The sequence below is a fragment of the Haematobia irritans genome, chromosome 3, assembly GCF_050003625.1.
Source record: "Haematobia irritans isolate KBUSLIRL chromosome 3, ASM5000362v1, whole genome shotgun sequence".
Taxonomy (NCBI): domain Eukaryota; kingdom Metazoa; phylum Arthropoda; class Insecta; order Diptera; family Muscidae; genus Haematobia; species Haematobia irritans.
In genome coordinates, this window is record NC_134399.1 from 106,763,347 (window position 1) to 106,787,702 (window position 24,356).

Genomic DNA, 24,356 nt, shown 5'->3' on the forward strand with positions numbered 1-24,356 from the left:
TTTAGTTTTTTTCACAACACTCATAAAATAAGCCGGACAAAGGACAGGTCCCCTCCTTGATCAACTATCGAAAAATAAAGTAGCGGATCTTTGTCTAGAGGCCCTACGATTTCTGAAAGTTTCAAGTAAATCGGTTCAGCCGTTTCCGAGCTTACAACATACAAACAAACAAATAAACAAACATACTTTGAACTTTATATATATATATATAGATTTGTCAAAATTTTATTTATATAGAAAATGTTTGCAAAATTTATTTCTATAGAAAATTTTTGCAAAATTTTATTTATATAGAAAATTTTAGTAAAATTTTATTTCTATAGATGGCTACTATTTTCGGTTTTCGAGTTGAAAATCACTATATTTTCGCGATTACTTTTCCTGAAATAATCAAAATTATAAATGAAAACAAACATATTCCTGTAAAGTCTTCCCGAAATCTAAAGTAACAAGAAACTGAGCACCAATTGAGTTAATTTATCTGCTTTATATTGAACTGTTTTAATAAAGAAACGCGAAAAGCGAACATAACAGGTTGACTGATAAGTCCCCGGTCTGATAGATGGCGTCGCTAGTATTAAATGCATATTATTTTAATATAGTACCAACCTTCAAATGATTCGTGTCAAAATTTGACGTTTGTAAATCAATTAGTTTGCGAGTTAGAGCGTCTTTTGTGAAGGAACTTTTGTTATTGTGAAAAAAATGGAAAAAAGGAATTTCGTGTTTTGATAAAATACTGTTTTCTGAATGGAAAAAATACGGTGGCAGCAAAAACTTGACTTGACAATGAGTTTCCGGACTCTGTCCCAGGGAAATCAACAATAAATAATTGATTGGTATGCAAAATTCAAGCGTGGTGAAATGAGCACGGAGGACGGTGAACGCAGTGGACGCCCGAAAGAGGTGGTTACCGACGAAAATATCAAAAAATCCACAAAATGATTTTGAATGACCGTAAAATGAAGTTGATCGAGATAGCAGAGGCCTTAAAGATGTCAAAGGAACGTGTTGGTCATATCATTCATCAATATTTGGATATGCGGAAGCTCTGTGCAAAATGGGTGCCGCGCGAGCTCACATTTGACCAAAAACAACAACGTGTTGATGATTCTGAGCGGTGTTTGCAGCTGTTAACTCGTAATACACCCGAGTTTTTCCGTCGATATGTGACAATGGATGAAACATAGCTCCATCACTACACTCCTGAGTCCAATCGACAATCGGCTGAGTGGACAGCGACCGGTGAACCGTCACCGAAGCGTGGAAAGACTCAAAAGTCCGCTGGCAAAGTAATGGCCTCTGTTTTTTGGGATGCGCATGGAATAATTTTTATCGATTATATTGAGAAGGGAAAAACCATCAACAGTGACTATTATATGGCGTTATTGGAGCGTTTGAAGGTCGAAATCGCGGCAAAACGGCCCCATATGAAGAAGTAAAAAGTGTTGTTCCACCAAGACAACGCACCGTGCCACAAGTCATTGAGAACGATGGCAAAAATTAATGAATTGGGCTTCGAATTGCTTCCCCACCCACCGTATTCTCCAGATCTGGCCCCCAGCGACTTTTTCTTGTTCTCAGACCTCAAAAGGATTCTCGCAGGGAAAAAAATTTGGCTGCAATGAAGAGGTGATCGCCGAAACTGAGGCCTATTTTGAGGCAAAACCGAAGGAGTACTACCAAAATGGTATCAAAAAATTGGAAGGTCGTTATAATCGTTGTATCGCTCTTGAAGGGAACTATGTTGAATAAAGGGTGATACGGTCAAAATTTGGTCAATATAAACTTGACGTATTTCTTTCAATTTTGCATTTAAAAAACCTGAACACCCCTCATTTTGAAGGTGTGTGTGTAGAATGTTGCTCCTATTTTGATTTTGGAATTCACTCTTCAGTTGTCAAAATGCCGTCCAAGCAAGAAGAGCAGCGTATCAAAATTTTGGTCGCGCATCACGAAAATCGGAGCTACTCGCATGCAAAGCTGGCAAAATCGCTAAAAGTTGCCAAATCAACCGTTACAAATGTAATTAAAGTCTTTGGGGAACGTTTGTCGACAGCCAGGAAGTCTGGATCGGGGGGAAATCGAAAACCGGAAGCCGCTGAGACGACAAAGAGAGTTGCCGGTAGTTTCAAGCGAAACCCTAACCTCTCTCTCCGAGATGCCGCAAATAAGCTGGGTGTATCGTCTACAACCGTGCATCGAGCCAAAAAACGAGCCGGACTATGACTCCAAATCGCGATGATAAACAAAATACGACGGCCAAAGCGCGATCCCGGAGGCTGTACACGACGATGCTGACGAAGTTTGACTGCGTGGTAATGGACGACGAAACCTACGTCAAAGCCGACTACAAGCAGCTTCCGGAACAGGAGTTTTATACGGCAAAAGGAAGGGGAAAGGTAGCAGATATTTTCAAGCACATAAAACTGTCAAAGTTCGCAAAGAAATATCTAGTTTGGCAAGCCATCTGTACCTGTGGCTTGAAAAGCAGCATTTTCATAGCTTCCGGGACTGTCAACCAAGAAATTTACGTGAAAGAGTGTTTGAATAAACGTCTGCTGCCTTTCCTGAAGAAACACGGTTGTTCCGTACTGTTTTGGCCGGATTTGGCATCTTGCCATTACGGTAAAAAGGCCATGGATTGGTACGCCGCCAACAACGTGCAGGTGGTCCCCAAGGACAAGAACCCTCCCAACACGCCAGAGCTCCGCCCAATTGAGAAATACTGGGCTATTGTCAAGCGGAACCTAAAGAAGACCAAAAAAAAACTGCTAAGGACGAGCAGCAGTTCAAGGCAAACTGGCTTTCTGTACAAGGTGGCTGTACAAAATCTGATGGCAGGTGTCAAGCGTGAGGCCCGGCAATTCAGATTTGGAAAAGCGAAAGCCTAACTGAATATTTTTCCTGAATTTTATACTAATTGAACTTGAAAAAGAAATTTAATTAGATTTTTTAAATAAACGATTTCACCGATTTACACGCGTTTTCCCTTGACCAAATTTTGACCGTATCACCCTTTAATTGATTGGTATGCAAAATTCAAGGGTGGTGAAATGAGCACGGAGGACGGTGAACGCAGTGGACGCCCGAAAGAGGTGGTTACCGACGAAAATATCAAAAAATCCACAAAATGATTTTGAATGACCGTAAAATGAAGTTAATCGAGATAGCAGAGGCCTTAAAGATGTCAAAGGAACGTGTTGGTCATATCATTAATCAATATTTGGATATGCGGAAGCTCTGTGCAAAATGGGTGCCGCGCGAGCTCATATTTGACCAAAAACAACAACGTGTTGATGATTCTAAGCGGTGTTTGCAGCTGTTAACTCGTAATACACCCGAGTTTTTCCGTCGATATGTGACAATGGATGAAACATGGCTCCATCACTACACTCCTGAGTCAAGTCGGCTGAGTGGACAGCGACCGAAGCGTGGAAAGACTCAAAGTAATGGCCTCTGTTTTTTGGGATGCGCATGGAATAATTTTTATCGATTATATTGAGAAGGGAAAAACCATCGACAGTGACTATTATATGGCGTTATTGGAGTGTTTGAAGGTCGAAATCGCGGCAAAACGTCCCCATATGAAGAAGTAAAAAGTGTTGTTCCACCAAGACAACGCACCGTGCCACAAGTCATTGAGAACGATGGCAAAAATTAATGAATTGGGCTTCGAATTGCTTCCCCACCCACCGTATTCTCCAGATCTGGCCCCCAGCGACTTTTTCTTGTTCTCAGACCTCGCAGGGAAAAAATTTTGCTGCAATGAAGAGGTGATCGCCGAAACTGAGGCCTATTTTGAGGTAATACCGAAGGAGTACTACCAAAATGGTATCACAAAATTGGAAGGTCGTTATAATCGTTGTATCGCTCTTGAATAATAAAAACGAATTTTGACAAAAAAATGTGTTTTTCTTTGTTAGACCGGGGACTTATCAGCCAACCTGTTAGTACTGACCTTATAGAATAAAAAACTTCGAAACGACAAAATTTCTACCAATCTACCAGTGATCTACTTTTGGTAGAATTCTACCAAATGTGGCAATTATATCCCCATTACCATTTTTTATGCTAATCGCTTTGACTTATTTTAGACTTCTGTTGCCATTACTCGTATACATGAGGATAGTTTAATTGAAAGCACGTTTTGGTTGGTGTCTATGGAATTGCCGCTGTGGGATTTTTTTTTGCGAAAACAAATGAAAACAATACTACACACTTTTTTGGGTTCAATCATTCGTGGGGTGTCACGTCATCGCCGTATGTTATGAAATTAAAAACATTTTTTATGTTCTTCTAGGGATTGTAATTAGAGACAAAATGTCCACTTTTCAATATTCGGAAAGGTCGACATTTTTAAAAATTTGAAATATGGATTCGGGATTTTCCATTTCAATCTGCTTTCCTTAACTTTTAATTAAAAATAAATACAAAATATTGATTTTACATACATAGGTGCCAATATCGAGCTTATCCAATACTTTTTCAAAAGAAAAATGTCTAAAAGAGTTTTGCTCTAATCAAAGTGACAAACATATTTTCCTCCATTAGTTGAGCTACTCCTGTGGTTTAGTCGTCATATGCTTGTAAGCTGAAATTAACATAATATTGTGAAAAATAGCAAACTCAATCATTTACCACATTATTTTATATACATATAAGTGTGTACAGTACATTGTGTATTTTTTTTTTTTAATTTTGTAACAATTTTCCTTTATTTGATAGAGGTCATTTTGTTTTGAATACATACAATAGATGCACCATAATCATATCTTTTTTTATTAACGACGTTACATAATTCCCCATTTAAATGTTGGTAAACAAAAGACCCTGGTTTTTTGTCATTTATATAGCAATGACAAGTATATTTACATGCAATACCCAATCAATCGATTATGATTTTTTAAATAAAAAATCCAAAACGAATAAATGAATAAACTCAAAATTAACAATATTTAATTAACATATGGTTGCATTTGATTTGTAAACTCATTGTTTAATATTATTATTATTATTATTATTGTTATTATTATTATTTCCAACAACAGATTTCTATCAATGTGGAATGTTGACATAATTTCAAAATTTTTATAATTCGATTTAAAATAATGGTAATAAAATTCCCCGTATTGGTGGGAAATGAGCACTTTGCTCTTGTATTTTTCTCTTTCTTTTTATGAAAAAATTCATAATTTTCAAATTAATCAAAATGTTTGTTTATATTTGAAATGTTTAAGTAAAATATGTTACAAGTGGCCACTTAATACAATCGAGTTAATATGTTTAATCAAGTCAAAGAAAAATTATCATAAAATAAGTATTTTTTTTTCCTATTTTTTAAGAAAATTTTGTAGAAATGTTCTTAGCATCATTTAGAATTTGGATCCGTCCCAATGTCCATGACTAGGGTGTCGAAAACTGACGCTGGCTAATCGGTTAGTAGGATTTAATTACACAAACCGAAACCGGATAGTGGAAAAATTGGCATTTTCGATTAATCGCGAAAACCGGATTTTGACTATCGGTTAACCGATTTTCTGTTTTTCAATGAAATTTCTATCTACTTTGTCATATGTTTCTTCAGAAAGTCGAGCTATTTGGAAAGAGGTACTGAAGATGAGAAATAACTGAAGATTTAGCATTCTTCGATAAAACTGAAGAGATAAATTGTGTTTGTGTTGCACCAAAAAATGTATTTTCACACTGGAAATACTGCATGAATTTATCCTTAGATTGTTTTAAAATGTTCATTTTATTACAAGGAATGGTTAATTCTTTGTTTTTTTAAGAATAAAATGAGAGTTACAACCCATTTTCACTAATTTCTATTACTTCGGTTTTAATCGGCTGACCGGTTTTGAGCAAAATAAAAAACCTAAAACCTTCCTTCTTTAAATCTTTAAAGAAATAATATTTTAATAATAAAAGATATTGAATCCTTGGAATAAAAATAAAAAGGTTTGAATATACACAGAACATTTTTTTCTGATTCAATCACAAAATTAATTTATCCAATTAATCACAATCACAGATTTAATTGGAAATTGAAAATATTAACTTCAATCAATCTTTTAATTGGAAATTTTTTTGTGATTTTTTTTCTGTGTAGGCTATGTTTTATTTTGAACATTTAGCAAATATGATTATTCGATGCAACCTAGATTTAAAGCTACGCTCAAAAAAAAGTTTACTTGGATTCAAAGATTTTTACATCCCCTCAAGATTTTGGTATTGATTCCGAGCCAAAGATGCGGCTTCTTTAAACATTTTTAGTCACCTAAAAATGCAAATTATAATATTATACTTCAAAGTAAAAAATATATTCTTAATTCAGAAAAAAAACTTAAACCAAAAATACAAAATCCTCCAAATAAGTCTTAGCCTATATTTGAAGAGTTTTTATCTTAAATATAAAGATTCTATATATCAGTTAATTTAAGGACGATTTCTTAAAATGAAAAATTTTTTCTTTACTTTAAGGACCATTTGCCTTGGTTCAAAAACATACGATTTTAATAAAGGGACACAAATTTCCAAAATTTGTATTCTAAATTTAGTAAAAAAATTTTCTTCTAATTAAAATTTCATTATTTTAAAGAAATTTGTCCTTAATTTTGAAAATGGCACATCCTAAAATTTAGGTTGTGTAATCTTTAATACCACGCATAATACTTTTCCAGTGTAGATAAGGTATTATATCTTAAAACATCTTTATTTTAAAGCACACATCTCTTTGGCTCGGAATCAATACCAAAATCCTTAAAAGGAAGGTCAAGGACTTTGAATTCAAGTGTAGATGGGACAGTATACATATTACTGAAAACAAGATCCGTATTCGTTTTTTGTATTTGTAATGGTATTAAAGAACAGGAATGTACAATTTTTAAATACGCCGTTGGTAACATTTTAAAATCTACACTAAAAAAAGTTAGTTAGATCCAAAGATTTTGACCTTCCCTTAAGGATTTTGGTATTGATACGGAGCCAAAGGTGCGGCTTCTTTAAAATAAAGACATTTTTTGGCGACCTATCTGGCTTTAAATCCAGGATCAAAAAATTACAATTAGTATGCAGAAATCATCGAATTTTCATTCTCCTTTCGCAGTATATTAATAAAGCTATGCACGTACAAGCAAATGCCAGTTTAAAAATCCAAATTATAACAGATACTTCAAAGTAAATAGCGATTTCTTAATTTCAAAAAAAAAAACTTTAAACCAAAGATGCTAAATCCCCAAAATAAGGTTTTGCCTATATTCGAAGTGTTTTTATCTTAAATTTAAAGATTCAATATTCAGTTAATTTAAGGATGATTTCTTTCTCAAAAATATGTTTCTTTACTTTTAGGAAATTTTGCCTTGGTTCAAAGACATGCGCCTTTAACGGAGGGACGCAAATTTCCAAAAGTTGTGTTCTAAATTTAATGAAAAAAATTGAAGCAAAGATTTTAAACTTTATTTTAATAAAAATTGCATTATTTTAAAGAAATGTTCTCTTAATATTTTGTAAATTGCTCATTCTAAAATTTAGGTTGCATAATCTTTAATATCAGGTAATTATTTTTTCAGTGTAATAAGTCTACAAATGTAACAGCAGACACTGAATGTTGTCTTAGACCTTTTTTCTATGAGTGTATAACCCGCTGTTATAATTTATTCGTTTATCATGCAATTAGCTAAAGCTGCCAAAAACTAAATGTTCGCATTTAACATATGTCCGTTGTTATTTCGTCCACTTACATAGCATTTTCAGACAATGTGTCAATTTAATATGACTTTGTAATCAATTCACACCCAAATACGAGATTATCTTAAAACAAATATATACAGCAGTAAGTTCGGCTGGGCCGAATCTTAAATACCCACCACAGACAGACGGACATGGTTATATCGTCTTAGAAATTCTCCCTGGTCAAGAATATATATACTTTATAGAGTCGGAAATCGATATTTCGATGTGTTACAAACGGAAAGACAAACTTATTATACCCCCATCACCATTCTAAGGTGGTGGGTATAAAAAAGTTGCCTTAAATAAATCTACGACAAAAATTATATTTATCCACAAACGATTCTCTCACGTTATGTACTTTAAATAAATTTTGTAAACAAATCGATGGTGCTAATTATAGAGGAAGACCAAATCAAATAAACAAATGACAAATAATTTATTTATTTTATTATTTTTATTTTGTCAACCATAGCGGCCTTTAAACTGCGCTTGATCAACATGCCGCTGCTGCTTGATGTTAACAAAGCAATTTTTAGTTGATGATGATGGTACTGACCATTGTTTTATGATATGACAGAGTGCCATAATCATACCATTTTGGAATTCATCAATGACTTAACCATTAGGTTGACTTCATCTCATCAAAAAACCGAATGTTTGCTCTCAATGCACACTGGGAGACTCCGGTTGTAAATTGTTAGGAAAATTTCTTAACGTTGGATTTAAAATCGAATCATGGAAGTCCTGTGGGATGAAAAACAGACAGGCAGCAACAATTTTTCAGCGGTGGTTTATTGCTTCATTAATAAGTCGCAAATGTACTGGAAAAGGATTGTCTTGAGACCAAAGATTTCATGTTTTAAAATAGGAATTCGAATTTTGCTTAGCATAGAAGATACATTTCTCTGATATAAAGTTTTTTTCCTTGTCCAAAAGTCGATAAACTTTTCAAAAAAGTCTTTTAATCCTTATAGTTAAAATGTGTATCATAATATGAAAGAAAATTTAGTTTGATTAAGGTCAACTTGGCTTTAAAAATTCTCGAAATGAAACGTCTTTATATCGGTTTATTTTTTTTTTGTCTTAAGTACCAAGCAAACGAGCTGTCAAAAATAGGAGATTTTTTCACAACTTTATTTTAAAGACATTTTATACTTAAAACATAGCATAATTTCTATTTGAAGTCGAGTCTGAATTTCGAAATTTAAGTAGCACATGAAGAAAAAAACTGAAAAAACGAATAAATTAAAATTTGTTTCCTAGAAACAAGTACACAAACCTCAAATTTAAAAGAGAATTGTGTCTTAAAGTATCCTTAATTCAATTCTCCTTGTCGTGGGCTCCGAATCAATACCAAAATCATTTGTGTAGGGAAAAATCTTTGGAACTGGGCATGATTTTTTTTTTCAGGGAGGAGTACATGGAGCACGAAAATTATAGACACAAAAATTGTTTTCTGATTCAATCACGAAATTAATAGATCCAATTATTTTTTTAATTGAAATATCTTCAATCACGGAAATGATAGTATAGGCTACAGTTTTAATTGCACTGAAAAAAGCATGCCCGGTTCCAAAGATTTTGTCTTTACTTTAAAAATTTTGGTATTGATTCCGAGCCAAAGACGCGAAGAATACAAGTAAGGATAATTTTAAGACACAATTCTCTTTTAAATTTGGGTTTTTTTTTGTACTTGTTCCCAGGAAGCAAATTTTAATTTTTCGCTTTTTCAGCTTTTTTTCGTCGTATGCTATTAAAGTCCTTTAAAAACGAGTTAACGACAACTTTATTTTCCTAATTAAGACTCGCCTTTCAGTAGAAAATATGCTATGTTTCAAGTAAAAAACGTCTTTAAAATAAAGTGTTGAAAAACATGTCCTATATTTAAACGATTTTTTGCTTTGTAGTCAAGATGCAAAAAGACAACAAATTTAAAGACAATTTCATTAAATTTAAAGAATTTTTCTGAATTATTAAGTCAAATTGACCTTAGCCCAAACATTTTTTCTTTCATGTTATGATACCCATTTTTAAGTGAAATCACTTAATTATAAGGACAATACGACTTCATTGAAAAGTTTATCGACTTTTGGACAAGGAAAAAAACTTTATATTAGAGAAATGCGCCTCCTATGCTAAGCAAAATTTATATTCGTATTTTAAAGACGTGAAATCTTTGACCTCACGACAATATTTTTTTCAGTGTGGGCATAAAAAAATATTTGGTTAAAAAAATTAATTAATGTTGATTTTTGCAATCAATTAATCAAATAATTTTTTGTTTAATTAAAAACTTAACTATTGCAATTACTTTCTTATCTTTGTGGTTTTAGTTTCATTAAAAATTGTTTGTTTGAAAAAAAATTTTATTTAAAAATTAAAAAAATTCCATCACTTTTTTTAACTGACTTACCCCCATTTTCATAAAGCTCCGTTAGTGTTCCGTTAACTAACCAACTTTTAAACCGTATTATGGACGAAGCTGTCATCTTGCCTTTATATTCCCTAGGCCAGTTAGGAACTTAACTGACGAAAGTTTTTCAGTTAAAGTTAACCAGAGAAAAGATATTTGCAATTAACTTTCCGTTAACTGGCAGTTAAAGCCTAACGGAGCTACATGAAAATGGCCGTTAGTCTTCTGAGTTTGATTAAAAAGTTAATTGTATCAATTAACTTTTTTTATTAAAAATTTCTAAAATTTCAATCATTGACTAAATTAACTTAATGCTTAATTTATTAATTTATTAATTGAACATTTTTTCAACATCAATCAACACTTTAATTCGAAATATTTTGGTGATATTTTTTAGAAACTTATTTTAATCCTAGGATAGTGTGATCTGTATAATCATATTGTTACCCTATCTAACCTATTGTAGGATATTGTGGCAGCCCATTTTTTCAGGCTCATTCAACCTATTCACTTCATTCATTTCTCTCCAGTTTTGCGGACCTTCTTAGAGGAGAAAACTTTATCCGATCCGATTGAAATTTAATGCGTAGTGTTAGTCTATGGCCTCTAACAGCCATGCAAAAATTGTCCCCAATTATATATAGCCCCATATAAAACAATCTCCAGATTTGAATTCCGAAACTCACTGGAGGTGTAAATTTAATCTGATCCAGTTGAAATTTGGTACGTGATGTCAATATGTGGCATCTAACCACCATGCAAAAATGGGTCCATAATTTAGAAGACAATGTTAAGATGTTTTAAAATACCTTGCCGTCTGCAAGTTTTGCCATTACCCAGATAATTCGATTGTGGATGTCAGCCTTTAGTAGATGTTTCTCAGCAATCCATGGTGGAGGGTATATACTTGTTTATACGTAGATATTTTTGATTTAAATATGGTTTTAACCACGGCTGTGGAGTCGTAGTCGGAGTCGGAGTCTGAAGATTTTGCTGTAGCCGGAGTCGTAAAAACCTCCGGTTGAACCAAATTTTTTAAAACACTTCACATTTTTGTAACTAAGCAAGTTTTTACGCGAATTAGTTTCCATTGCGTTATTCATTCGATCAATGTACAGCATGATTGTAAATGAAAATCAACTTCCAATTACGGCTATCTTATGTTTCCTAGAATGTTAGACTAGCAGATGGGCTGGATCATATCAATTTATTTGAAATATTTCGAACAATCGAAATTATTTTCTTTTAAATTTTATTTTAAGGCCATATACATATGTGGAATATTGGCAGAAAATTTTTTCAAAGTTGTTTTTTATAGAAAATGTTGTCAAAATGTTATTTCTATAAAAATTTTTGTCAAACATTTTTTTTCTATAGAAAATTTGGTCAACATTTTATTTCTATAGAAAATTGAGTCAAAATTTTGTTTCTATAGAATATTTTGCAAAATTTTATTTCTATAGAAAATTTTGCAAAATTTGGTTTGTTACACAAAAAGTTTTTCAAAATTTTATTTCTATTGATAATTTTATTTCTATAAAAATTTAAGTCAAAATTTTATTTCTATAGAAAATTTTGCCAAAATTTTATAATAATAGATTTTTTTATTAGAAAATTTGATCAAAATTTTATTTCTATAGACAATTTTGTCAAAATTTTATTTCTATAGAAAATTTAGTCAAAATTTTATTTCTATAGAAAATTTAGTCCAAATTTTGTTTCTGTAGAATATTTTGCAGAATTTTATTTACTACACAAAAATTTTTCTAAAAGTGTATTTTTATTGATAATTTTGTCAAAATTTTATTTCTATAAGAAAAAACTGTCAAATTTTATTTCTATAGCAAATTTTCTCAAAATTTTTTTTCTTATTGATGCTCACTGATACTCACTGCTATAAAAATGTATTCAAAATGTTATTACTATAGAAACATTTTTTTCTATATAAAATTTAGTCAACATTTTATTTCTATAGAAAATTTAGTCAACATTTTGTTTCTGTAGAATATTTTGCAAAATTTTATTTCTATAGAAAATTTTGCAAAATTTTGTTTGCTACACAATTTTTTTAAATTGTATTTCTATTGATATTTTTTTCAAACTTTTATTTCTATAAAAAATTTTGCCAAATTTTATTTCTATAAAAATTTTATTCAAAATTTTATTTCTATATATTTGGTCAAAATTTGATTTCTATAGAAAATTTTGCCAACATTTTATTTCTATAGAAAAATTTGTCAACATTTTATTTCTGTAGAAAATTTTGCAAAATTTTATTTCTATATAAAATTTTGCAACATTTTTTTTTACTAGACAAAAATTTTTCCAAAATTGTATGCTCACTGATACTCACTGCTTAGTCGAAAACTTGTAGAAATGACTCAAATTTTCAAATTTTTCAATGAATGAATCATAAATGCATTTTTGCGAAATTGTCTAAACAATTACACGCAGAGAAGGAATATGATCACCCCAAACATGTTTTAAGAGCAAAATGTTATTTTTGGACGGTGACCATGGAACATTTTTGTCGCAAAAATGTTCTTTTCTCGGCAAACATATACATGATTGCCGAAATCAGACATATGCTTTTTGAGAAAATAACATGGTTGCCGCAAACATGTTACATGTTCTCCGTCCAAAAATATTATTTTGCTCTCGAAACATGGTTGAGGTGATCATATTCCTTCTCTGCGTCAATATTTCCCAAATATTGCCCAAGATTTTGTAGAAGTCTGATTTGAGATTTTATCAAAATGTAGATCTAAATACAAAGTTGTGCAGAGTATATTATAATCGCCCCGCCCGACTTTAGACTTTCCTTGCATTTTTATTTTTTGTTAAAATTGTGTTACGTCCCATAACGTTAGATTTAAATTTTAAGTACAATTTTTAATATACAATTTTTTCTAAATCGATTCAGATTCAAATTCATGCATATGGGAATATAAACCTTTATATAGCTCGCAATAAATTTAAAGGATTTGAGATAGTATCAATAATTTTGGTCCACAAATACATATACTGTTGGTATCTTCTGATATTATGATGGGTATTTATATCATTATTTTATTTATTAAACATTGCCCTAAATTTGAAATATAGAGTTCAATTGGCATCTAATGTGAAATTAAGACCTTTTTTGCACACATAAATAAACACGATACTTTATATCGATCCACTTAAGGTACCCGCACAATAGAACTACAAATTAGTGCTATTAAAATGAGATTTAGTTATATTACCCGGAGTCGGAGTCGAGCTGATGAAAAATGCTGGAGTCGGAGTCGAGCAAAATTGGCACGACTCCACAGCCCTGGTTTTAACAGTTCGAAAAATCAAAGAGGGGAACGAAATGAGCGGAAACATTAATCGATCTGGCTCATTTATTTAACCTTCTAATAACCCTTTTTTTTGCTAACAGATTCAGGGTTTGTCACCCAAAAGTAAGAAAACAAACCAAACAAAATCTATGGAGTACAATCCAATACATGCTGTAAAGTCTCTATTATATTCTTAACTAAGTCGTTAGGCATATTTCACTAAGAAGACCGCCCAGAGGCGGGAGTGGGTAAATGGGGCTTAATATGGATGCCACCTATTTTGTTTATTATTGAAATGACAAAATATTGATGGTATTATTTGTGTATGTAGAATATACTTGAGGTTCATTCATTATTGTTTTGGACCACACCGTTTATTAAAATTTATAGTATTGCAATATTTTACTACAAATCCCCCACTGTGTGTACCATGGAGCTTAATTAAACCTAATAATATCCCCCAGATGGTTATTGTCATTCACTCTGACCCCGCTGACTGGATATGTGGTGGGTAGGCTTTCTTTGGTGGATAATTAACTGACGTGTATCAAGTGTCAACCATGTCGATTATGGTCATGATTGACAATGATGAAGACGATAATGACTCTGTAGGGACAGGTTATAAGCCATTCATTCATACATCATGCTTTATATCTTCCCCTTCCATGTCTTGCGATTTTTATCTGTAAGCTCAGATAATGACCACCATTGTGATGCAATTGTATGACTCGTTCCCTTATTTTTCATATGCAAGACGGCACATGTCTTTGTAAAAATAAAAAATAAAATCTGTGATTCACTTAAAATTTCATTTTTTTATCGGTATCTTGTTTTCATTCTTCTCTGTTTTGCAGTTTCTTCATTCATTATCAATATCAACATCTCACGGAGAACATCATGACCTTCTATTGGTGGTCCCATTGGTTCTGGATAACATTAATTTGTAGTAAGTATTGTTGATTTAAATATTTATATTAATTTAAAAAAAATCCCAGGCCAGAGATATTGAAACGATACTGTCCTCATCGTATTAAATAAGCAATAAACGGTGAGACGTGGTAAAGCAAAGAAATCGTCCAACCCTGTCGAGCTGGTATTCTCGGTGTATTCTCGTAGCTACTGTTGTCTTTATTAGTTTTAGGTTTTAAATACCTATCAGAGACTGAAAACGAGTACTCACGAAAGGGTATATTCCAATACATATTCGGATACACTTTGTATGGAATCATAGATGGTTAAATTGCGATCAAAACCGTGAAAAAAAGGTTTTGCTTTCTACGAACGACTCTTTCCTAAAAAAAATCAACATGAAATGCAAAAAAAAATAATCTTTTGAGCTGAATGTTTTCGCGCAGAGAAACGGATAATCTTTGCAGTCTATAATCTATGATTTGTACGAGTAACAAGCATATCGGTACTCATACTCGCTACGCCATGAGTATTTTGTGTATATTCATTTCAGAGCTGAAATGCTGTGAAATATCGCCCGTATTACTGAAGGAATTGAGAACCGTTAAAGGTTTCGGTGTTTTTGCGAGTTTGGAATTAAAACCGGAGGTGGGTATGAAAATATTTGAAAAATGTTTTGGTGTCTTAATGGTGCAATGGTTAGCATGTCCGCCATGCACACGCAGGGTCGTGGGTTCAAACCCAGTTTCGACCAAACACCAAAATGTTTTTCAGCGGTGGATTATCCCAGCTCAGTAATGCTGGTAAAATTTCTGAGTGTTTCAAAACTTCTCTAAGTGGTTTCACTGTGGAACGCCGTTTGGACTAGGCTATAAAAAGGAGGTCCCTTGACATTGAGCTTAACATAGAATCGGGCAGCACATAGTGATAAGAGAGAAGTTCACCACTGTGGTATCACAATGGACTGAATAGTCTATGTGAGCCTGAAATATCGGACTGCCACTATACCTAACCTAACGAAAGAATTTTTTTGTAATATACGGAATTATTTGGGCGACTGGGAACCACCGTGGTGCAATGGTTAGCATGTCCGCCTTGCATACACAGGGCCGTGGGTTCAAACCCAGTTTCGACCAAAGACCAAAATGTTTTTCAGCCGTGGATTATCCCAGCTCAGTAATGCTGGTGAAATTTCTGAGTGTTTCAAAACTTCTCTAAGTAAAAAGGAGGTCCCTTGTCATTGAGCTTAACATAGAATCGGGCAGCACTAAGTTCACCACTGTGGTATCACAATGGACTGAATAGTCTAAGTGAGCCTGAAATATTGGCCTGCCACTATACCTAACCTAACGTTGTCACTGAGGCCAATTATGAATGGCTTGAGAACAGGTATTTTCAGAAGGATTCAAAAAGAACATCATAACTTTACTAAACCTTGTTTTGTAGGCTAAGAACTTATCAGAACATGCTCGCGTAACATCAAAACTAGCTTTAAAACAGCTTCGTTTCTTTCTGAAATTCGGTTTGAAGAAAATAACGTTGGTCCTTATATCATATATTTCATATGTTCGCAAAACAATGTTTCGGTCCTTGGACTTGTTAAATTTCTATAATTTACTGTACTTTACTAATTTCATTTTTAATATTCTATTTTCCACAGATTTCGCAGCCCATCAGATTGTGATTGTACACACATATCCAAAGCAGGATTCCGTCTCTTCCGCCCCTCCAGAATACAATCTAAAAAATTCGGAAAATAATGAGGAAGCAAAAAAATTAGTAACCAGACTCTATCAAGCTTCAACAACGCTATCATGGATAACAGAATCAAGTACACAATCAATGCTGGGCCGGACCTCAGCGACAGTCGAAAAAAGTAAACTCCAAAGTGTGGATACATCTAGAGCTGCCCAGACCACCACTCCAACATTAGATATTGTTGCAGAACATAAAAACAATTTGGAGATCGATTACTATTATTACGATGAAGATGAGAATGAGAATGAGGATGAGGATGACAGTAAACCAAAGGACATTGAAACAAAACCTCTAGGATTGGTTGATGTTGAAGAAGAGCTGGACAAATCGCAAGAACGACACCACCAATCGAATCCCAGTGATGAGAAACTTAACGAAATCAAAAGATCAGCAGAGAATTACTCAAAAGATGAAGAAACAAAATCAAATTCAAATCCCATTACCACAGTGCCCCCACCAGCACCACCGTCGCCAATCCAAGAAGAGGCAGTTGGAATTCTGGGAAGAAGAAATAACTATACCAATTTCACAAATCTAGCCCAAAGTAATACGAATTCCACGCAAAATTTTAAAAATAACACCACCTTGGGAAACAATACAACTTCAGAAATGGCAGCATCGGCATCAGTTTTGGCCTCCTCCGTCAACTACCTATCAGTCAGTAATGTGACAGCTTCACCCCATGCTCGACCTTCAACACCGCAAATTGTCAAGACCCATAATACAGCCGAAGATTGGCTCAGGACCATGGATGAAATAATTGCTGCCGTCTCTCCACCAACACCTAGTGTGACCAGCACCACCGATGTGAGCGAGGACAAATTTCCATTTACTTTGGAAAATGTTCACAAATCGGAAGATTTGAGACGTGATGAAAATGAACCACGTCGCAGGCAATCGAAAGGCCTATCGGCCGACTTTAAACCAGGCTATATTAATTATACGCCAGAATCAAAAAATCTACTGACCAGATCGGCCTCAACGACAGTCAATGATTATGACAGCGAGGAGAGTAATATATCGTCCGAAGCGTTATCTGTACAGGTGAGCAAGACGACATTTCATTAGGCATTTCGGAATATAATTGTGATTTCTTTTCAGCGCGCTTATTTCATGGATGTGGGTGCAATATCAGCGATCTGTTTTACAGTATTCGGTATCTGCTGTACAGTTGGTACCATAGGCATAGTTCTTTATCGTCGTCGATTCTTAAATAAGCCGCAGGCTTTAAGTGAGCCGGACTCCAGTGTTTATATTGACGATAGCACCATGCGTGTTAGTGTAAGTAGTCAATATATATTTCCAATGAACTTCCCATTATCGATGAAAATAAATTCCCATTATCAATGAGAATTTATTTCCATGTCAAAGCATCTTCATTTTACAGACGAATTCGAATAGAAACAAAATGTAAAGCAATTTCGATGAAATTTTCTTTAGAAAGTAAATTTCGAAAAATTCCTATTGAAATTAAAACCAATACCAGATCCTTTCAAAAATATCGATTTTTCTACAAAAAAAAATTAATATTAATTTTATTTCCTATCTCGATTATTCAATTCAATTTAATTTTTGACTTTCTTTAGAATGTAAATTTCGAAAAAATCCTAATGAAATTGAATTACCAATAAAAAGGCATTTCAAACTTATCGATTTTCCTACAAAAACATAATTTTAATTTAATTTTCTATCTCAATTATTAAATTCAATTTAACTGTTGACCGATTTTTTTTTTTGCAGGATAATTCCGATGAAATGTATAGCTTGGATAATGATTCATTTTTGAATTCATTGGAGGCCATGACAATACAAAACTATTGGACAGATACTGTTAAACATACAAAGCTTTAATTCCCAATAATTTTATAAAATTTCTTAATTTTAATTTTTCTTTTATTAGTTTTAGTTTAGTTATAAATGTTTCTTGTTTACCAAACAATTAATTATTAAATAAAAAGAAATATAGTCTAAGATATTTAACAAATACCATCAAACAAAATCCACAAAACATTTTGAAACACTCTCTCAACATTGTAATCGTAAGGGAAACAAACAACAACCAACCAATCAACAAATCAAATCATGAAAATTCAATTTTATTTAATTACATAGGACAGTAAATATAGAGAATCCAGAAAAACATACTCTATAAAAATCTCTATTTAGAGAAATTGATAAGTTATTAATAAACAAATCATTCCTTCCAAATTATATATTGAAAGGCATTATTAACTCAAGTAAACTTAGAAGGGTTTTAGACGATGCAATAATTGCATGCAATAATTGCACGCAATTCTTGTTTGTAGGCAAACGGGGTAGAGAAGCAAAGGGGGTAGAAAAAATTTCATGTTTTCCGTTCCTCTTGCAATTTTTTGACATTTCTAAAACTTGAAATTTCAAGCGATTGCATGAAAAATTTCAACGTATAAATGCTGAAGTTTTTAAGAAGCAACTTTAAAAGAGAATACAAAAAATTGCACGCAACCAATTGCATCGTCTAAAACCCCTCTTAAACAAAAAATGTTGATACACAACTATACCATAAAGAACAACAAAAGCAAGTCTGCAATAATTAACTAATAAAGACAACAAATATAAACACAAAATGAATATGGAAATGTATTTAAATTCATTGAAAATAGTTAATAAAGGCTTAATTGTATTGCCGCACTACATCCATATTAAACCATACCATCCCAGCAAAAAATTTGGAAGTTCTTCTTAAGGCACAACTTTAAAAGCACTTCCAAATATGTCCTCCCAAAGATATTCTTTATTTTAACTGCACAGGAAGTTCATTTAGTCAATTTTTTATAACTCACTTTTTTCATATTTTTAATGGGAAATTTAAAACTTTATTGTTTCAAACGGGTTAGAAACAGATTAAAAATTAATAAGATAGTGCAAATTATTTAAATTTTGCCGAAAAACATGCTAAATCCTTTCTAGAAAAAATGCGAATTTTTGAAAATATTTGATGTCAAACGTTCCAGACAAGCATTAAAAATCATAAAAATTTTTTAGAAATTATTTATTCGTCAAAATATCTCAAAATTTCTTTATTCACATCCAAATCACTGGATTCACATCACACCTTAAGAAGTGATGCAAATCAAGTGCAACGGCTGTTGAAATGGTGGACATCTGTCCTATGACAAGCCCATGTTAAAATCATCGCTTCTGCGCCAATTTCCAAAAAGAACATTTTCACTACTTTTTTGGCGACGCTTTTTTTGCTGGGATGTAATAAGTATGTCAACGAAATATCCTATAGAAATAAACTATCGACGAAATTTCCCATTTAAATTAAATTTCGGCGAAATTTTCTATAGAAAGTAAATTTCGACGAATTATCCGTACAAAATAAATTTCGACGAAATTTCCTATAGAAAATAAATTTCGATGCAATTTCCTATAAAAAGACAGTAAACATGATGAAGGCAAAGTCGACTATAAAAAATCTTTTTTTCAGGAGGTTCGAGTATAATTCACAGTGTGTTTAGTGAAGTATACAAATATATTCTGATACTTGGTTGATAGTTTCTTCGCAACAAGGGAATGCTAATGAGGAATGGAACAGTTTCGAAACGATCTTCCATCCAAACATATTGCAGTCTGAAAGGTTTTGCCCAATTCAATTTGGCGAAATTTCCTAAGAAATTGAATTTGGACCAAATTTGCTATAGACAGCAAATTTTCAATGTGTGTAGTATGTAAATTTCGACGAAATTTCCCATAGAATGTAAATTTCGTCGAAATTTCCTGCAGAAAGTAAATTTCGACGAAATGTTGTATGGGAAATAAATTTCGACGAAATTTCCTATGGGAAGTACATTTCGACGAAATTTCCTATGGGAAATAAATTTCGACGAAATTTCCTATAGAAAGTAAATTTCGGAAAAATATTAGAAAGTAAATTCGACGAAAATTTCCTATTGAAAGTAAATTTCGACGAAAATTTCCTATGGAAAGTAAATTTCGACGAAATTTTCTATAGAAAGTAATTTCTACGAAATTTCCTATAGAAAGTAAATTTTGACGAAATTTCCTATATAAATAAATTTCTATAAAACTTCTTATAAAAAATTCTTATAAATTCCCACAAAATGTCATATAGAAATTAAATTTCGACGAAATGTTCTATATAAACTTAATTTCGTCGAATTTTTCTATATTAAAACATTATTGACGAAATTTCCTATGGAAAGTCAATTTCGATGAAATTTCCTATAGAAAAAAAATTTCTACGAAATTTCGTATAGAAAGTAAATTTCGAGGAAATTTCGTAATCAAAGCAAATTACGATGAAATTTCCTATAGAAAGTAAATTTCTAGGAAAATTCTCACGAAAACTCCTAAAGAAAGTCAATTTCGACGAAATTGGCTATAGAAAGTAAATTTGGACGAAAATAAATTCGATGAAATTTTCTATAGAAAGTAGTTTAAACGAAATTTGCTATAGAAAATAAATTTCGATGATATTTTCTATAGAAAATAAATTTCAATGAAATTTTCTATAGAAAATAAATTTCAACGAAATTTCCTAAAGGAAGTAAATTTCGACGAAATTTCGTATAGAAAGCAAATTACGTCGAAATTTCCTATAGAAAGCAAATTACGACGAAATTTCATATAGAAAGTAAATTTCGACGAAATTTCCTATAGAAAGTAAATATCGACGAAGTTTCCTATAGAAAGTAAATTTCGACGAAATTTCCTACAGAAAGTATATTTCTAGGAAACTCCTTATAGAAAATAAATGTCGACGAAATTTTCTATAGAAAGTAAATTTGGAAAGTAAAATTTGGAAAGTAAATATAGAAAATAAATTCCTTTTGTTTTGTTATTGTTGGTTCTTTTTTCTTTAATCATTGTTGTTGTTTTAGATTTCAGCTTAAAATCATGCATCGATCAAACTACAAGTGTAGTTTAACCAACAGAGGAAAAGAATGTTTGTCAAATTTATTTGGGCAAAGCCCTATAGACTGCAAGATGGTTGGATGGACGCTCGTTTCTCATCAGCATCCTCTACTTGCAGCAAAACTTTTCCTCTGTTGGTTAAACTACACTTGTAGTTTAGTCAATGCATGGTTTTATGCTGAAATCAAAAACAACAACAACGAAAATAAATTCCGATGAAATTTTCTATAGAAAGTAATTTCTACGAAATTTCCTATAGAAAGTAAATTTTGATGCAATTTCGATAAAACTTCCTATAAACAGTAAATTCCGACGGAATGTCTATAGAAATTAAATTTCGATGAAATTTCCTAATGACAGGAATGACGAAATTCCCTATAGAAAGTAAATGTCGACGAGATTTCCCATAGAAAATAAATTTCAACGAAATTTCCTATAGAAAGTAAATTTCTACTAAACTTCCCATAGATAATAATTTCGAGAAGAAAATAAATGTCGACGACATTTTCTACATAAAGTAAATTTTGACGAAATTTCCTATATAAGTAAATTTCGATAAAACTTCCTATAAAAAGTAAATTCCGATGAAATGTCCTATAGAAATTAAATTTCGATGAAATTTCGTATAGAAAACAAATTACGACGAAATTTCCTATGGAAAGTAATTTTCGACGAAATTTCATATGGAAAGTAAATTTCGACGAAATTTTCTATAGACAGTAAATTCTGGCGAATTTTCTATATAAATACAATATAGACGAAATTTCCTATATAAGTAAATTTCGATCAACTTCCTATAAAAAGTAAATTCCGACGAAATGTCCTATAGAAATTAAATTTCGACGAAATGTCCTATAGAAACTAAATTTCGTCGAAATTTTCTATATAAATACAATATTGACGAAATTTCCTATAGAAATTAAATTTCGTCGAAATTTCCTATAGAAAGTAAATTTCAACGAAATATCCTATGGAAAGTAGTTTTTGAAGAAATTTCCTATGGAACGTAAATTTCGACAACATTTCCTATAGAAAGTAAATTTCGACGAAATTTCCTATGGAAAGTAAATTTCGACGAAATTTCCTATGGAAAGTAAATTTCGACGAAATTTTCTATATAAATACAATATTGACGAAATTTCCTATGGAAAGTAAATTTTGATCAACTTCCTATAAAAAGTAAATTCCGACAAAATGTCCTATAGAAATGAAATTTCGACGAAATGTCCTATAGAAACTAAATTTCATCGAAATTTTTCTATATAAATACAATATTGACGAAATTTCCTACAGAAAGTAAATTTCGTCGAAATTTCCTATTGAAAGTAAATTTCAACGACATATCCTATGGAAAGTAGTTTTTGAAGAAATTTCCTATGGAACGTAAATTTCGACAACATTTCCTATAGAAAGTAAGTTTCGACGAAATTTCCTATGGAAAGTAAATTTCGACGAAATTTCCTAAGGAAAGTAAATTTCGACGAAATTTTCTATATAAATACAATATTGACGAAATTTCCTATGGAAAGTAAATTTCGATCAACTTCCTATAAAAAGTAAATTCCGACCAAATTTCCTATAGAAATTAAATTTCGACGAAATGTTCTATAGAAACTAAATTTCGTCGAAATTTTCTATATAAATACAATATTGACGAAATTTCCTATAGGAAGTTTATCGAAATTTCCAAAAAAAAGTAAATTTCAACGAGATATCCTAGGGAAAGTAATTTTCGACGAAATTTCCTATGGAAAGTAAATTTCGACGAAATTTCCTATATAAGTAAATTTCGATCAACTTCCTATAAAAAGTAAATTCCGACAAAATGTCCTATAGAAATGAAATTTCGACGACTATAGAAACTAAATTTCATCGAAATTTTTCTATATATATACAATATTGACGAAATTTCCTATAGAAAGTAAATTTCGTCGAAATTTCCTATTGAAAGTAAAATTCAACGAAATATCCTATGGAAAGTAGTTTTTGAAGAAATTTCCTATGGAAGGTAAATTTCGACAACATTTCCTATAGAAAGTAAGTTACGATGAAATTTCCTATGGAAAGTAAATTTCGACAAAATTTTCTATAGACGATAAATTCTGTCGAAATTTTCTATATAAATACAATATTGACGAAATTTCCTATGGAAAGTAAATTTCGACGGAATTTCCTATATAAATAAATTTCGATCAACTTCCTATAAAAAGTAAATTCCGACAAAATGTCCTATAGAAATTAAATTTCGACGAAATGTCCTATAGAAACTAAATTTCGTCGAAATTTTCTATATAAATACAATATTGCCGGAATATCCTATAAAAAGTTTATCGAAATTTCCTATAGAAAGTAAAATTCAACGACATATCCTATGGAAAGTAATTTTCGACGAAATTTGCTATGGAAAGTAAATTTCGACGAAATTTCCTATAGAAAGTATATTTGGACGAAACTTCCTTAAAGAAAGTAATTTTCAACGAAATTTCCTATAGAAAGTAAATTTCGGCAATATATCCTAAAGAAAGTAAATTTTTGGCGAACTTTCCTATAGAAAGTAATTTTCGACGAAATATTCTATAGAAAGTAAATTTCCGCGAAGTATCCTAAGAAAGTAAATTTTGGAGAAATATTCTATAAAACATAAATTTCGACAAAACTTCCTTTAGGAAAGATGTTTTCTATGGAAATTAAATTCCGTGCTTGTTTATATGTATATCATATATTTTTCCCTGGATATAAATGATATCTTTCTGAGTGTAAACCTTTAAAATGTTTCACAATTTATTGATTGACTTCTCCATTTAAACTGTGTTATAATCCGTCATTCCCTTATCCCATAATATCATACCACAAAAACATCTTAGTTATAAGAAAACCTAGAAAAGTTAACAACATTTTCCGTTCAAAGTATATTTAAAAAATTAAAACAATTTAAAAACAATATATATATGAAATAAAATAGTAAATTATTTTAAAAACCAAATACATCCTATGTTAGTCACATACATACATGTGTTAGAATATACATTGAAAAATTCTAATTATAAGGGGTGGAACCAAGATTTTATTTCAGAGGAGGAATTAATTAATTATTCTAAATTAGATGTTATAACATTTTTGAAATTGGATTGAGGTGAACACCTACTCAGCCACACCCCTTCCCTCCGCTATATAACTGTGACCCTGTTATTAAAAATCTTTATTTATGAACAAAAACATACGTTACACATTCAGAAAATGAATTTTTTTTAAAGAAAGTATTATTAGGATCATTGGTTTTTTGAGTTCACCATATCTCA

At 31.7% G+C, this 24,356-nt stretch overlaps 1 protein-coding gene across 6 annotated transcripts in view; it reads left to right on the top strand.

The window, feature by feature from the left end:
- Positions 1–18,383, top strand: part of LOC142229152 (uncharacterized) — a 172,110-nt gene extending 153,727 nt beyond the window's left edge. For all 6 annotated transcript variants that reach the window (XM_075299691.1, XM_075299695.1, XM_075299690.1 and 3 more), the window contains 4 exons: positions 14,325–14,416; positions 16,040–17,181; positions 17,239–17,418; positions 17,878–18,383. In XM_075299691.1, the coding sequence (XP_075155806.1) occupies positions 14,368–14,416; positions 16,040–17,181; positions 17,239–17,418; positions 17,878–17,988 (1,482 nt within the window). In that variant the 5' untranslated portion in view covers positions 14,325–14,367 and the 3' untranslated portion in view covers positions 17,989–18,383. The remainder of the gene's footprint in view (positions 1–14,324; positions 14,417–16,039; positions 17,182–17,238; positions 17,419–17,877) is intronic.
- Positions 18,384–24,356: the final 5,973 nt, after the last annotated feature.